Source organism: Paroedura picta, chromosome 2 (genome assembly GCF_049243985.1).
Source record: "Paroedura picta isolate Pp20150507F chromosome 2, Ppicta_v3.0, whole genome shotgun sequence".
Taxonomy (NCBI): Eukaryota; Metazoa; Chordata; class Lepidosauria; order Squamata; family Gekkonidae; genus Paroedura; species Paroedura picta.
This window is the reverse complement of record NC_135370.1, coordinates 79,108,795-79,124,113: the sequence shown is the minus strand read 5'-3', so window position 1 is coordinate 79,124,113 and position 15,319 is coordinate 79,108,795. Positions and strand designations below refer to the sequence as shown.

General features: G+C 47.5%; 1 protein-coding gene across 1 annotated transcript; it reads right to left on the bottom strand.

Annotated features, from left to right (window-relative positions):
- Positions 1–157: 157 nt before the first annotated feature.
- On the bottom strand, positions 158–14,973 carry ZP1 (zona pellucida glycoprotein 1). The gene is made up of 12 exons (XM_077321107.1): positions 14,730–14,973; positions 11,598–11,716; positions 9,282–10,317; positions 7,204–7,347; positions 6,768–6,952; positions 6,582–6,679; positions 5,489–5,616; positions 5,209–5,398; positions 4,974–5,124; positions 3,994–4,078; positions 3,241–3,351; positions 158–343 (listed from the first exon to the last, which is right to left on the bottom strand). Exons 1-12 carry the CDS (start codon positions 14,911–14,913, stop codon positions 225–227), a joined length of 2,550 nt encoding a protein of 849 aa, XP_077177222.1. The 5' UTR covers positions 14,914–14,973; the 3' UTR covers positions 158–224.
- Between the last annotated feature and the right edge of the window lie 346 nt (positions 14,974–15,319).

Genomic DNA, 15,319 nt, shown 5'->3' with positions numbered 1-15,319 from the left:
TGGAAACTTCTCAAGATGGCGTCTATACATCATTAGCCATTCCTCCATTTTAGGCTGAGAGAACATGACTGGGCCAAGGTCACCCAGTGAGTTTCCATGGCACGAGTGGAGATTTGAACCAAGGTCTCCCAGACACTTAACCACTACACCAAACTGGTTATCCTATGGATTATCATTGGCTTTTATTTTTTATTTTTGTCTTCTATCTCTGCTACAGAGAAGAGTCAGGATCTTTTACGGTTCCATCTCCAGAGCACAGTCAGCAATATAACCACAGAAGACACAGTTACCACAGAAAGGAGCCCCAAGGCAACAGAGTTAAAATCTGTTTGGGTTTCTGAGCCTGGAATAGATACATAGTCATGTTAGAACTGCACCAACATTCATAGCAACAGCTCCTTACCCAGATGGTTCCAGCTTCAAAATTTATAGCTACTTTCCAGCAACAAGCATCTGTCTTCCCACATACATAATGGCTACAAAAGTTGCCCCATTCACTTAATAAAGAGCCACAGCCAATCCCACCTCCTGCAGCCATTAAGTGGTGGTGGGAGACCCCACACAGCTTCAGTTATTACAAAACTGGGGGGAAGAGGGGAGCATCAGATCTCTCTGCTCCCCAGCCTTCTCACCTTTAATTCCAGACAGATTCACTGTGTACCCTTGACCCTCAACCCTTAGGAAAATGGCTAGTGCTCACTGGCTTTTGCCACAACTGTTGATAGGCCAAGGCATCTCAAGTTTTAAAACTCAGGTTTTTAGTACCCAGAAAAGTCACTTGGAAATCCAGCGTCCTATAAAACAAATACCTGGCATAAGTTTAAAGATTTGCCATTTAGCAGCTTAGGCAAAAAGCTTAAGCCTGGCTAAAAAGCCAGTAGATGCCTATTCATCTGGTGACATAATGCTAGAAAGCTGTTGCCCTGACCTGGATAACCCAGGCTAGCCTGGTCTTGTCAGATTTCAGAAGCTAAGCAGGGCTGGCCCTGGTCAGTATTTGGATGAGAGACCACCAAGGAAGTCCAGGGCCACTACATGGAAGCAGGCAATGGCAATAGTCTCCTGCCTTGAAAGCACTGCTGGGTGACCATGAATTGGTGGTGGCTTGACAGCAAGAAACAAACAAAAGAAGTCTGTTGCCCAGAATCAGCTTCCAGAGTGTGGGGAACATGAATCAGCCATGATTACTTCCTTCTACCTTACAATTCCAGAACAAACGCAATATAATCATCCCAAGCACCAAACCAAGGAAGCCAACTGAAAAATACTTTGCATTTTTCAGGCCCAACACTTAGATTGTCAGACAGAAGGGGGTGGCTACTCCTCATCAAACATGACTTCTTGTTTTTAGTTGTGAAGTCGTGTCCGACCCATTGCGACCCCATGGACAATGATCCTCCAGGCCTTCCTGTCCTCTACCATTTCCCAGAGTCCATTTAAGCTTGCACCGACTGCTTCAGTGACTCCATCCAGCCACCTCATTCTCTGTCGTCCCCTTCTTCTTTTGCCCTCAATCGCTCCCAGCATTAGGCTCTTTTCCAGGGAGTCCTTCCTTCTCATGAGGTGGCCAAAGAATTTGAGTTTCATCTTCAGGATCTGGCCTTCTAAGGAGCAGTCAGGGCTGATCTCCTCTAGGACTGACCGGTTTGTTTGTTTTGCAGTCCAAGGGATTCGCCAGAGTTTTCTCCAGCATTAGAGTTCAAAAGCTTCAATTCTTTGACGCTCGGCCTTCCTTATGGTCCAACTTTCGCAGCCATAAATTACAACTGGGAAGACCATAGCCTTAACAAGGCGCACTTTTGTTGGCAGGGTGATGTCTCTGCTTTTTAGGAAGCTGTCTAGATTTGCCATAGCTTTCCTCCCCAGGAGCAAGCATCTTTTAATTTCTTTGCTGCAGTCCCCATCTGCAGTGATCTTGGAGCCCACTATCTCCATTTCTTCCCTATCTATTTGCCAGGAATTGGTCCCACAAAGCGGAAATGCTATTTTTAAAAGTGCAATCTTGGCGTTACGCATGCCTGCCTTTTTAGTGGAATTCAGTATCATTTCATTCGTTTCCCACAGGTTTCTGGTCTTGCAAAAATCGCTAGACAGGAAGCGATTTTTCCTGTGCTTTGTCCTGCCCCTGGCCGTCAGTCAAATGAACAGCCAATGGGCAGCGGTTGTTATCATGCTCCGGGAAAGCCCCTTTCCCTTTAAGTAAAAAAAAAAACACACGTTGCAACGAATATGCGTTAATTCGTTGCAACTGAGAGACCCATCTAGTTGGCAGCTGGCATGTGAGCTGACGATTCATCGTTGCCACGCTCCCCCGAGTGAAAAGAAACCCCCCCCCTGCACGGGTGCGATTTTCATCTGAAAATAAAGGGAACTTGCAAACGGGGCTGTGTTGTGCTTGGGGACTTAGGGGAGCTTTAAAGCACTTCTGTGGAGGGACTGTAGCCAGAGAAGCCTCCCTGGGTGAATGAAGCCTCGTCGGTTCGTTGCTTTCTGCTCGCTCCAAGAAAAAAAAAATGGCGATTGCTTCACCGGATGTTTGGAGGAGAGAGCCAGGGGGAGAGACTTTGCTGGAACCACAACAATGAGAATGCACAGGTCTTTTTCACTAGTGTTGCAGATTGTTTGCAAGAGTGTAGTGCTTTTCAGAAGGTTAATCCACTTTCCCCAATTTCCCTTTAAGCGCTACAACGAATTGCTTTTTGCGGAACTGTTACAGCAGTGTGGCAGATTGTGTGCGACGTCTTGCGGAACTGCAAATTAGTAGCGTTTACAATTTGCAAGCCTTCTGCTACTTTGAAGTCATGTGGAATGGACCTGACTGTTCTATATAGCCATCTGTCCAGTTTGGAAGTCCCTCTTTTTACAGAGGATCCAAGCTGTCAATCAACACCTAGAAGGGAGGATGTGGAGCTGGAAGCTTCTGTGAAACAAGGAACAACTTATTCAAAGAAGATAAGTTGATCCCTAACAGACCAGCTGCTTCAAACAGATTTTTGGCTTAATGAGCTGGTTTATATCCAGTGAGTCGTCAGTGTATCATAAAATGATTATGACTCTTCCTGCCTTGAAAGGTCTTTCCACTGTATTCCATTGTACATCCTGGGGTGCAACAGTCAAGTAGATTGTATTCATTTTCAACAATTACCTGCCAGGAAACCTTCAATAAAGATTCATGGATAGAGAAATGGTACCAATGAGAATAAGACAGGATCAGTGAGAAAATCTTACAAAGGAACTTACTGTTGGACACTAGCTGTTTGATCTCAGCATCAGGAAAGATCACAGGTCCATGAGAGCTTGCCAGATCCACGGGCTCTGTCCTATTCAGAGGGTTCAAAAACCTGCGGCCTCCTAGGAGATGCAGTGTCAACATTTGCATATAATTCAAAACCTTGCTTGCCCCCCCCCCAAAATAATGGCAGCTGTTAAGTGATGAATCACCGCGCATAAGTGACCCTTATCATGAGGCTATTCAATTGAACTGTTTATTCTAACAGTGAAACATTCCAGGTGCTTGAGCTTACATTTCTACATGCCCATTGGAAGACTGTAGCTTGTAGCACCTATATCTCATCATAAACATGTATATAGAATTCTGCAGAGGGGGGCAGTTTGGAATGGGAAGACTTTATGCTGAGAAAGGCTGAGGCAACCTCCAAACTATGTTTTCTGAAGATGCTTCTCTTTACAAAAGAGACTTCTGGGTTTTGCTATATATATTTAATGTATTTTAGCCTAAGTTTTTCTTCTCAGATTTCATTTTCAACTTCCTAACTAGTCTTGCAACAAAATATCAATCTTTCTCCCTAAAACATTCAAGCAGTGTCTTTCCACTAGTACATGGTGGGCGATATGCTGGATGAACGATCCAGAATCAGTCCCAAGTAAGAGTGTGAATTTATAGCCTTTGTGCCCATCTCTTTGGAGGGTCTGGTGCTTATGCCAGGTTTTCACATTTGGCACCCACATGCATCAAGCAGAGAAGTCACTCACTTGGAGAGGATCTGGCACTGCATGTTGTTCTGCAAGGATCAATTTGGGAAGGGATGCAGGCTGATGCACTACAGAAGAGGTACACCTGAAACAACAATGTCTCAATAAGTTTTATGGTGAAGTTCCTAGCCAAGATGTAGACCCTACTCAGTACTAGGATACTTGTAAAAAAAGAAAGCCATTTAGTTTGCCAACAAGAATATATTGATAGAGCATCAGAATTCGTTTCTTTGGGCCAACCCTGAATTTGCTCTACTACAAACAGCACAAGGTTTGTCATCAGTAGAGAGAAGGAGAGCATCATTTATACCAACATATCCTAGTTTCCCATTGAAGTAAACTTGACTTGACCTGGCAAAATAATTCTGTGATTTAAAAATACAGTGGTAGTTACCCACAAGTCATTTTTTTTAAATATCCAAGAATGGATGGAGTTTACCATATACTAAACCACCCTAACATCTGCAAGAATGTCTGTTATTCAAACTAACACAAATTAAATAAACCGCATACAACCAAACACACATCCTCAGGTTTTATACAAAGTTAATAACAAATGGCATAATAGCCAATAAATTACTACAGTCTGAAGGCAATGTAGCCAGATGCAACATGTTCAGGTCTTAAGTATAGTTGATAAGTAATGCGGTGACTAGATATTCTGGTCAGATAAGAAGGGTCTCTGGTAGCTCCCCATTTCAAACTTCCCTTTATCAGTGATCTTCCAACGAGTTTCCTGTTAGTAGAACAACAGAATTTTGGGTAGGATCAAGCCTCTGTGGGGACATTCGGCCCTCACTTGTGCTATTGGTTTCACCAGATCTTCTTAGGGATTCTAGCCTTACAAACTGACCATACGAATCTCCATTTGTGTAGTAGGCATAGCAGAGGGGAATGGTGGCTGGGTGGGTAGCAAGTGTTTTACTCTTTGCAATCCATGTATTGCTCCTTGGCAAGCGACTGTACATATATTTCCTTACCAACTGGCTGAGCAGCATTTGAGAGCCGGAGTCCACAAATGTGAAGGTGGAAATGATGAAGCGCTGGTAGTGAGTTGGAAAAGGCATCTCAGCTAAGGCTGGCCCAGGAGGCATCCTCTGGGTTCTGTAGTTGTCTCCTTCAAAGGGGCACCTGGGAACAAGAAGTGGGGCCATTAAATGGACCATGGAAGCCAGCCCTCCACTGTCAAGAACGAGCACCTTTTTCTCCACTCACCCATCCATCAGGATTGGCCACTGCAGCTGCTCAAGAGGATTAGCACTGGGAGTAGCCCAGCAGTCATGGAGAACCAAAACCAGGGAAGGGTCCGTTCTCTGCAGGATGCGAACCTCCACATACACAGGGTCCCTGAGTACCTTAACCACAGGATAGTCTCCATCCAAGTAATAGGATTTGTAGCTGGCATCTGGGGGCGAGAGGCCAAGCAAAAGGGTTGTCAGTGTGGATCTACAGGAGAAGACAGCGGTCTTGGCACTGAGTTTAGGAGTACATTTACCAGTAGCAATGCGCAGTTCAAGCCTGAGAGGTCCCATTTGGGAAACCGGAGCTGGGGTGGGAGGCAAGAGGACTTCAGCCTGGACTGGCAGGAAGCCAGTGGCATTGTAGATGCAGCGAGCATGGAGGCTGAATACAGAAGAGAACAATGTTCCATTTACAATTAAGATCTCCCTATACTACTTTTTGTTGTAGCATGTCCTCTATAGTGGCTTACATAATATTTCAGGTTTTCATTTGATGATCATATATCCAGGCCCACCAAGTACTCAGCAAAACAAGTCAATCTTAAATAACCAGTAGAAGCCAACCAGTAGGCCATAACGGTCCGTGATAAAAAGCTATATAAACTGGAAGTTATTTAAACCAGAAACATTTCTAAAAATCAAGGCAGATGTTGGCACAGTCTGGTCACATCTGATGGGGCCCTTGCTAGCATAGCATCACACTCCCCTGAATTTGGATGCTGGAGGATGCAAACAAACGAGGACCTAGGTGCCCTCAGCATCCACACAGGCAAGTGCCTTGAGTCTTCTAATGGCCAGGGTCCAGATGCAGCCAGCACTATTCCATGCTGGCTTACAACTAAGGAAATACCTGCAAGTTCAACTGCACTTACTGCCAGGCATGTGAGCATAGGCTTGCAGGCTACTTTAATTTAGTCAGTGGGTGGCTGGATCATGCAGAAGACTGGGCAAATTTGCTCTGCCAATGGAACTTGAGTCTTTGCTGATCTCCAGATCATGAAGTCATTTATTTATAGATTCTTGCTCACCATATTTATTTATTTTATGGCACAGTTACACACAATTGCAGCTGGGGAGAGTACAAAGACCTCTGTCACCTGTCCATGGAAAGCACAACACTCACATTCCTGTGACAGATGAAAAATAGTTCGGCAGGCTGTACTGCAATCACATTTGGGACCTGGTATTTTGCCCCATTTAAACAACAGGTCTGCACAATTGCCAAAACCTGTTTGTATAATGTCCTGCTCACCACAATGCCATTAGGAGAGGAGGAGGAGGGAGGCCAGGCCGTTCCCGTCCCTTTAGTCTGTTGGCAGCTCCATACGTACTGCAGTTGAAACTTACATGAAGGTGCTGTCTCTGGTGATGGACCCATCAGGCCCATTTTGGATATCAATGTCAGAGATTAGTTGATTTTCATAAATTAGTTTGTCACCAAGCACCTAGGAAGGATGGAATGAATAGAATGTGTATTAATTTACACAACCATTTGGGCACCCTTCCCTGGCTTAAAAGATGAGGCATTCTCACCTGGACAGTTGTGCCGCATCGGGTCAGGGGGAAGCGAAAGACAAGGAAAGCCTCAGTTCTGCTGACAGGGTCACACCCCGCTTGGGCGTAGGACAGCTTAACAGTGTCGAGGACAACTGGGTAGTCTGACATGTCCCGAGAGACAACCAGGATGAAGTGGCCTTCCTTAAGGCACCGAACAGTGACTGCAAGGAGCAAAAGGATCGTAGAACAGGTCTCAGCAAGATATTGGTCACCATCCATTCATCCTCTGGGAGATGGCAGATAGAGCCATTTCAGCAAAATGTGTTACATTTTTAGTGTATGGCTGCATCACCCCCCACCCCCTGCTACCTAAAGCTAAAATACGAGACATTCACAATGCAGCACCAGATAATTCTTGAACAATCACACCAATATGAGGAATTCTGTTAACCAACCAGATGCCAGGCTTTACCTGTGTTCCCATAGTAACAAGGAATACTAAGGTCACTGTCATCATAGCAGCAGCTGGCTTGATGGCAAGTTTCTTGATCATAGGTATCCACACAAGGAATTTTGCTGCCCAAAACTCGACATTGTTCCATTGTTAAATGAGTGCCTGCAAGAATCCAGAATAAAGGTATAACATCCATTCACTCATCTGTGGGAAGAAGCACATGCACCTGGATGCTGAATCGGTAAACTGCATGCATCCTGACTTAGAATCCTTGAGCACACAAAATACCCTGTGCTAATACAATTGCTGGTTCCTCGTGGAGTCTTCTAGCATCCAAACAACATTTCAGAATTCAGCTTGACATTATCAAATATCAAAGGTTTGTGTGGAACATCAAAAAATACCAACTGACATAAGGATGCAGCAATCAGACACCACGTGTTGAATCAGTCCTATGACAACATAAAATTTTATGGTACAGAGCAGTAAGAGTTAAATTGGACAGTAGAAAATGACAGAGACAAAAAGCATATGGAAAGGCTGTGGCAGAAATGGAAACAGGTCCATCTAAAAGCAACTATTTAATAGCCTTAATACACATCTGACTACTAAGCTGGAATACTTATGTTACTATATTACTTAATACCAAAAGAAGAAACCAAAATGTCAGCTCAGCTGGTAGCTATTACTACATTTATATTTCTATGCAATATCACAATATTGTTAAAATATGTGAAAACTAGATATTAAGCCCGCTGTGGGCAAAATACAGCGGGCCCTAGGATGATGGATGGGTGGAGGGATGGGGTGAAGGAAGGAGGAAAAGGAGAAAGAGAGACAGAAAGACAGAAAGAAAGGGAGGAAGACAGAGACAGAAGAAGAGGGAGAGAAAAAGGTAGCCAGAAAGAGGCAGATGGGAGAGAGGGAAGAAGGGAGAAAGGGAAAAACAAAAGGAATGCTGGGAGGAAGGGAAGGAGAAAGGGAATGCTGGGAGGAAGGGAGGAACAGAGTAAGGTAGGTGGCCTTGGGACCTTCTGCCGGGCCCAGGGGCAGGCTCGGCTGCCCCAGGGCCCGGCAGAAGGCTCGGGACGGGGGCGGCAGGCTTTGCGGCCTACTGCCGGGCCCAGGGGCAGGCTCGGCTGCCCCAGGGCCCGGCAGAAGGCTCGGGACGGGGGTGGCGGGCTCCGCGGCCTACTGCCGGGCCTAGGAGCAGGTTCGGCTGCTCCAGGGCCTGGCAGAAGGCTCGGGACTTCGGGAGTGGGCTTTGTGGCCTTCTGGCGGGCCCAAGGGCAGGCTCGGCTGCCCCAGGGCCCGGCAGAAGGCTCGGGACGGGGGCGGCAGGCTTTGCGGCCTACTGCCGGGCCCAGGGGCAGGCTCGGCTGCCCCAGGGCCCGGCAGAAGGCTCGGGACGGGGGCGGCAGGCTTTGCGGCCTACTGCCGGGCCCAGGGGCAGGCTCGGCTGCCCCAGGGCCCAGCAGAAGGCTCAGGAAAGGGGTGGCGGGCTCCGCGGCCTACTGCCGGGCCTAGGAGCAGGTTCGGCTGCTCCAGGGCCTGGCAGAAGGCTCGGGACTTCGGGAGTGGGCTTTGTGGCCTTCTGGCGGGCCCAAGGGCAGGCGAGCCTGCCCCAGGGCCCGCCAGAAGGCTCCCTGGGCGACGGGAAGCCGGCCGGAGGACTTACCGCTGGGGAAGGCTTCTTCCTCTGAGCGGCAACTCCCCGGCCGGCCCAGGCGAGGCTGGGCCAAGCAGCCAAGCAGCTTTGCGCGGCTCCCCATTGGCTGCTTGGCCCTCGAGTGACACTCGGAGGGCCCAATCAGGAGCCGCTTCGCAGCTCCTGATTGGGCCCTCCGAGTTTTTATCCCGGACAGGGCCCGCCCTAACTCCTCCCCACTTGCCCTTACTCCTTTATTCCTCCCGCTCCTCCGGAGCGGGGGGGAGGGTTAAAGATGATGAGAGAGACATATTTCAAGGGAATTATGAGCACAATGATGTCATCTAGAGTCAGCAGTGTTACATCCATTCATTGCACAACCCAAAGGTGTACTTGTTGAGAATTTGAAAGCTTAGCAATAATTATTACATACAGGAAACTCACATACCTGTACCATATATTGGAGAAAAGTGAGGCACCGGGCGCCCCAGTCCAGGCTGCGGCTGAGCGGGCACCGGGCGCCCCAGGCCAGGCTGCGGCTGAGCGGGCACCGGGCGCCCCAGGCCAGGCTGCGGCTGAGCGGGCAGGGGGCGCCCCAGGCCAGGCTGCGGCTGAGCGGGCACCGGGCGCCCCAGGCCAGGCTGCGGCTGAGCGGGCAGGGGGCGCCCCAGGCCAGGCTGCGGCTGAGCGGGCACCGGGCGCCCCAGGCCAGGCTTAGGCTGAGCGGGCAGGGGGCGCCCCAGGCCAGGCTGCGGCTGAGCGGGCACCGGGCGCCCCAGTCCAGGCTGCGGCTGAGCGGGCAGGGGGCGCCCCAGGCCAGGCTGCGGCTGAGCGGGCACCGGGCGCCCCAGGCCAGGCTGCGGCTGAGCGGGCACCGGGCGCCCCAGGCCAGGCTGCGGCTGAGCGGGCACCGGGCGCCCCAGGCCAGGCTGCGGCTGAGCGGGCACCGGGCGCCCCAGGCCAGGCTGCGGCTGAGCGGGCACCGGGCGCCCCAGTCCAGGCTGCGGCTGAGCGGGCACCGGGCGCCCCAGTCCAGGCTGCGGCTGAGCGGGCACCGGGCGCCCCAGTCCAGGCTGCGGCTGAGCGGGCACCGGGCGCCCCAGTCCAGGCTGCGGCTGAGCGGGCACCGGGCGCCCCAGGCCAGGCTGCGGCTGAGCGGGCAGGGGGCGCCCCAGGCCAGGCTGCGGCTGAGCGGGCACCGGGCGCCCCAGGCCAGGCTGCGGCTGAGCGGGCAGGGGGCGCCCCAGGCCAGCCTGCGGCTGAGCGGGCACCGGGCGCCCCAGGCCAGCCTGCGGCTGAGCGGGCACCGGGCGCCCCAGGCCAGGCTGCGGCATTTGTGGCTGGGGCATGTGTCGGATGCCATCTTCTGGGGTCAAGCCGTATTCTTCTGGTTTTGGGCAGACCATGTTGATGTCATGAGTAGTAGCAACATGCCCATATCTTGTCAGTTCCTCTACTCGGACCTTCAAGTAGTTTCGGCCATTCTGAAAAAGTCATCAAATTTGAATGTTAAGGGAATGCCACTCCAAGCCTCTGATATGTTGGCAACTCATGTGTAGGTTGCCAGATCAGATTTTACAGCTTAGTCATTTCCAGTTGAGGACATACCTACAGTAACAGTAGCAATCTTTTGTGTTTGTGTGTGGGCAAACCTTTGCTTTGAGAGACTAATAATTATGAAAATAGGGTATATACTAAATATACTAAATGTGCTGTCATTCCTACATTGCAAATGGTCAAGGTTTTCCTAAAATATGGTCTTGGCAGTTTACAAAATTAATTTTCTATAGCTTCTGCTGTAGTGGTAAGCCAAGATACCTTATTGCTAGCAAAATTTTCTTCTCTGTCTCTGACTTTGGAGATAAAGTTTATTCTGTACACAATGGGGATGGGCAGTTCAGCTCAGATAAGCCTGAAAACGAACTAAAGCTAATCCAGAGAGATGTCTCTCCCCACATCAGCTGGCTGTTGGGTGGTTTGAACTGCCCTCTCCCCACAGCCCGATAATCAGCTGTTCCCTCTGAGAGACTTCTCCCAGTGCAATCAGCTGTTTGGTGGGCTCTTGGGCATTTAAACAGACATTAGGAACCTATAAAAGCCATAGAGACCAAATTGATCCAGCTGTACTCAAATGATCTTCACCCGAATCCCTGTATCGATACCCAAATCATTTTCAGCCAAATCTGAACTGCACCGAATTTTTCTTTGATGCACCTCCCTAGTCCACAACATGTGGTTTCCTTATAGGTACACATAGATCAGAGTATCATATGAAGTGTCTTTATACCTAATTAGGCCCTCAATCCATCAAAATCAGTATTGTCTAAGACCAGCAGCAGCTTTCCAGGATCTCTCACCTCACCTCATGCTTGATCTTATATTGACAGAAAGCTTTCTCACAGAGACATTTCAACATAGACAGTGGCAAGTCACTCCGTTTGGATACAGATTTATAACAATAAAAGTAAGAAATGGAGCTACACACTTTTGTCATGGGGAAAATTTGAAAATTTCTTTAATGTCTGGGGCTTGCATTTGAATATCATCTCATATGGTCTATGGAGCAAGTATTAAGCACCCTATAAACACAGCACTTTGAGGTTTTCTTTGGCTTATTTGTTCAACTACAACTTCTTAAAACACTCGACTAAAGGTTTGTACATTTTAATTAGCAAACATACACGCATTTGTCCTTCCTTACTCTACACATTACCTGTCCATCTCTAGCCAGCAGAGCCCCAGAGCAGTGGCCCTTGGATCTTACCTTGTGCTGCACGTGGCAACCTTGGTATCCTGCAGAAAATATCGCTCCGTTCTCATTGGATGTGACCCAGTGAAGGCAGATAGAACAATTTGTAACTTCAAAGGGAGTCTCAAATTCATCTGCAGATAATTACAATCAGATGGTTTACTGTTTATGAAAAATGTTAAATAGAATAAATTTGTCAAATAGAAAAAAGATGTCAATGTATTCACCCAGAAACAGTTATTAAAATTTACTCATTTCCACAGTGAGACCTGTACCAGGCCAGCCCTGAAGAACATGGAAAAAATCCAGCCTCCCCAACAAACCCACTCCCCCCCTTTATTAGTTTGCTTGCTCCATGTGGATCTGCAAGGCTTTGGAGATCAATATTCTGGTTACATCCTATTATATTTCTTTGTCCACCCTTCCCCTCATCCTCATGGTTAGGGCATCACACTTTCCACATAAAATGGCATTCAGCTGACTCTAAGAACCTAGAGGTTATGCTTTTTTGTTGTAATATACTTAACTGTCTTTGTAAGAAAGATAAAAAGACATAGAAAAGTTAAGAATTTGATTTCCCTACCCCCCCCCCCCCCAGTACAGTACTTCAGAGTTATGCTTGATTCAGCCTTCCTGGTGGAGAAAGAAGTTAATGCAGCTACAAAAATGCTTTCTTCCATTTCCTTAAAAATTTAGCAAACCGTAGATCTCCCAGAATTACAGTCCCTCTCCTTCCATTCCTCCAGCCTTGAGATAAGGACAGTTTGACTCTAGCTACAGCATAAACTTTGCTTCTGTGAGAGAGCTTATCAAAACCAACATTCCAGAGAGGACAGGCCATTTTCTCCAACTAGTACGAACCAAAGACTTGAATCAGGACAGACCAGTATGTAGAATTATAGCCAATCCCTAATAACTGTATGATCGATCAGAAGGTTGCAATCATTTCTCTTACCACCATGCCATCTGGGGGACCTGGCAACTCCTAGATAACTGGAAGGCAACAGCCTACCTTGACCTGGCCAATCTGGCCATGTGTGTTCATGTCACAGTAGTCTCAAGGTTCCTCTAAGGCAGGGGTAGTCAACCTGTGGTCCTCCAGATGTTCATGGACTACAATTCCCATGAGCTCCTGCCAGCGTTTGCTAGCAGGGGCTCACGGGAATTGTAGTCCATGAACATCTGGAGGACTACAGGTTGACTACCCCTGCTCTAAGGTCATAGTCTACATGAGTCTGCACTTAAGACAGGACAGAGTCTCCAGCTGGTACAGAACACCACAGATTGATTGCTATATGGAGCTATACAAATTACAACTATTCTACAATCACTCCATTGCTTACGAATTAGTTCACAGTTCGAGTTGTTTGTTATCATTGGCTACTTTAACAGCTTAGAAGACCTAGTTCTGCAGAACTGCCTCTCCTGTTATGCTCCGGTGATAGTTTTGCTAACCCAAGCAAAGCTTTCTGAAAGGTCAGCAACTGGCAGCCTGCAGGCTCTCTCTGTTGTGGCTCCCAGCTGGAGGAATGGCCTGCCTGATGAGGTTAGGAAGTTTCATTCAAGTTCATCCTAACCCCGCCCGCGGCGACTAAATAAAGCCGTAAGGGCTTAGGGGGAGGAGTTAGGGCGGGCTCTGTCTGGGATGAGGAAGGGTGCCAACTGGCCCCTTCCACTGGACAGACCATCGGCGGGGCCAATTGGCAGGCGCAAAGCGCCTGCCGATTGGCCTCGCTGATTCCTGCCCTGCCGACAAGGAAGCAACTGCGAGCTGCGCATAGCGTGGCTCACAGTTGCTCCCTTGCTGGCGGCCTGACACATCGGGAGGCGCAAAGCACCTCCGACGCGTCAGGCCGCCGCCGAGGAAGCCCCTGCTAGCCACACTGCCTGCAGCTGCCGGGGGCTCCCTTGCCTAGCGCCTGCTGTATTGTTATTACAGCGGGCTTAATTACTAGTACAACATAATGCATAAAATAGAATTTTGCACAAAGGACTTTGATAACATGGAATTTTATAAAGGGAATAGGATTTAAGTGTCTGAAAACTGTAGGCAGTTTTAAAAAATCCCATACTGAGTTCTCATTCTGTAATCTGCCTTCAGTCTTGGTGAGAAAAGCAGACTATAAATAAAGCAGATAACCATCAGATGTCCTTGGAGGTGTTCTCACCTTTGGAAGCAACACAGACAGGTGCCAGAGAGGCCAGAGAAACCTTAATTAATAGCCACTTCCATGTCTTTCAGATATCAAGCAAATACGGTTCTGTTTGCACATACATTTAAAGGCTTCCAAGATGTTAGCCAATAATAAGAATAAGTCTTGTAATGCTATTTGAAGCTAAAAAGTAATTTCTAGCTAGAGTTTTTAAAAAATCAGTAAAACCTCTGTCTTGAGGAAATTGCTGATTTTATCAAGCAAACTCCAATTTACAAGCTTTTAGTAATCATATACTGAAAATAGGAAATAGCTAGAAACCACGCTAGCTCTCTTTGTATTATCCTAAGTTTAAGTTGAGATCATTTAAATGTGTAGTAAATTTGTACTTATTGAAAGCTTGGGATTCTAGGTGGAACCTGAAGGACAAAATAGTCCTCCCTTGTATGGATTTGAGCAGCAGGCTTCTGGAGTAGAAACACAGTCTCTCAAGCTTTCAAAGAAAAAGCAGAGCTAGACATTTCTTTAAAAATTAGCTACAGTCCTAGCTTGATCAAAACACTGCAGTGCAGGCCCCTAAAGCTTTAACAAAGATAAAGCCCACACCTTTAAACCCAGAGAAAATGCTTAAGTTGAAAGGTGATGAAGTATACCCAGCCCATCAAGGCCTTTACAAGCCAATAAAACCATTGGTTTTATTACTCTAAAGCTCAGTTATCTTAGTATAGCTAGTTATTTCAAAGTAGCATTTTAGTTTTTTTATTACAAAGCAACTGATCTTTTGTTAGCATCCATTTCCCACAGATCCTAGAACATTAGTCAGCACCAACCAAAATATACCTGGCAGGTGACCCATAAGTGTTTCTGACTACAAACTGTTGAAGCCCCAACCCATCAGAAAGTGAAGCCTCTCTACATTGGTGATAGATACTGTTCTCTCAACCCTCCATTCAAAAAACAAAAGGGAGAGAGGAGTACATAAAGCGATACTTACCAACAACTTTAAAGCGGACATAAAAACTTTGCCTGGGAAGCACTAATAACTGCATGCTGTGCTCTCCACAATTATATTGATGAGGCAAAACTGAAAAACTAACACTCTGGAAGCCATGCTGCCCACAGGACAAGCCAACTAGCAACACCAGTGCCAGGGCTCTACAGTACCTGCAGCTTAACATGATGGCTACAGTACAAAACCCCACAATACTCTTAGCAGTTATGTTACCAAAAAGTACTCAGGGACTGGCATTTATAGTCAGGGGAGGGGTTGTGAAACTGTTGGGCAGATTTGCACCTGGAAGTGTTGTGTGGAATTTCACAGGGGTCATGTCAAAAGTGCAAACAGAAACAAAATGTTTAATAGCCATGTTCAACCAAATGGTTCTGATATACCTTCATTTTTTACTTTCTCCTATAACTAATCTCTTTTCCCTTTATTTTTGTTTCTTTCGTTCTTCTCTCTTTTCCCCTTCATCTTTCTGTCTCTTTTAGCTGAGAACACACTTCTACAGAAGTGCGGAGAACACTACTCTCCCCCTTGGGTTGTGGGCAAGTCAAATGAAACTGATTGTGAAAGAAAGGGAC

What these genes read in the sequence shown, in the direction of transcription:
- ZP1 (XM_077321107.1), bottom strand. Translation starts at nt 14,913, where the DNA reads ATGTTAAGCTGCAGGTACTGTAGAGCCCTGGCACTGGTGTTGCTAGTT. An exon ending in TTCTCCAATATATGGTACAG is followed by an intron (nt 7,348 to 9,281) that starts GTATGTGAGTTT and finishes GGATTCTTGCAG; the next exon opens with GCACTCATTTAACAATGGAA. An exon ending in TGGCCAATCCTGATGGATGG is followed by an intron (nt 5,125 to 5,208) that starts GTGAGTGGAGAA and finishes TCTTGTTCCCAG; the next exon opens with GTGCCCCTTTGAAGGAGACA.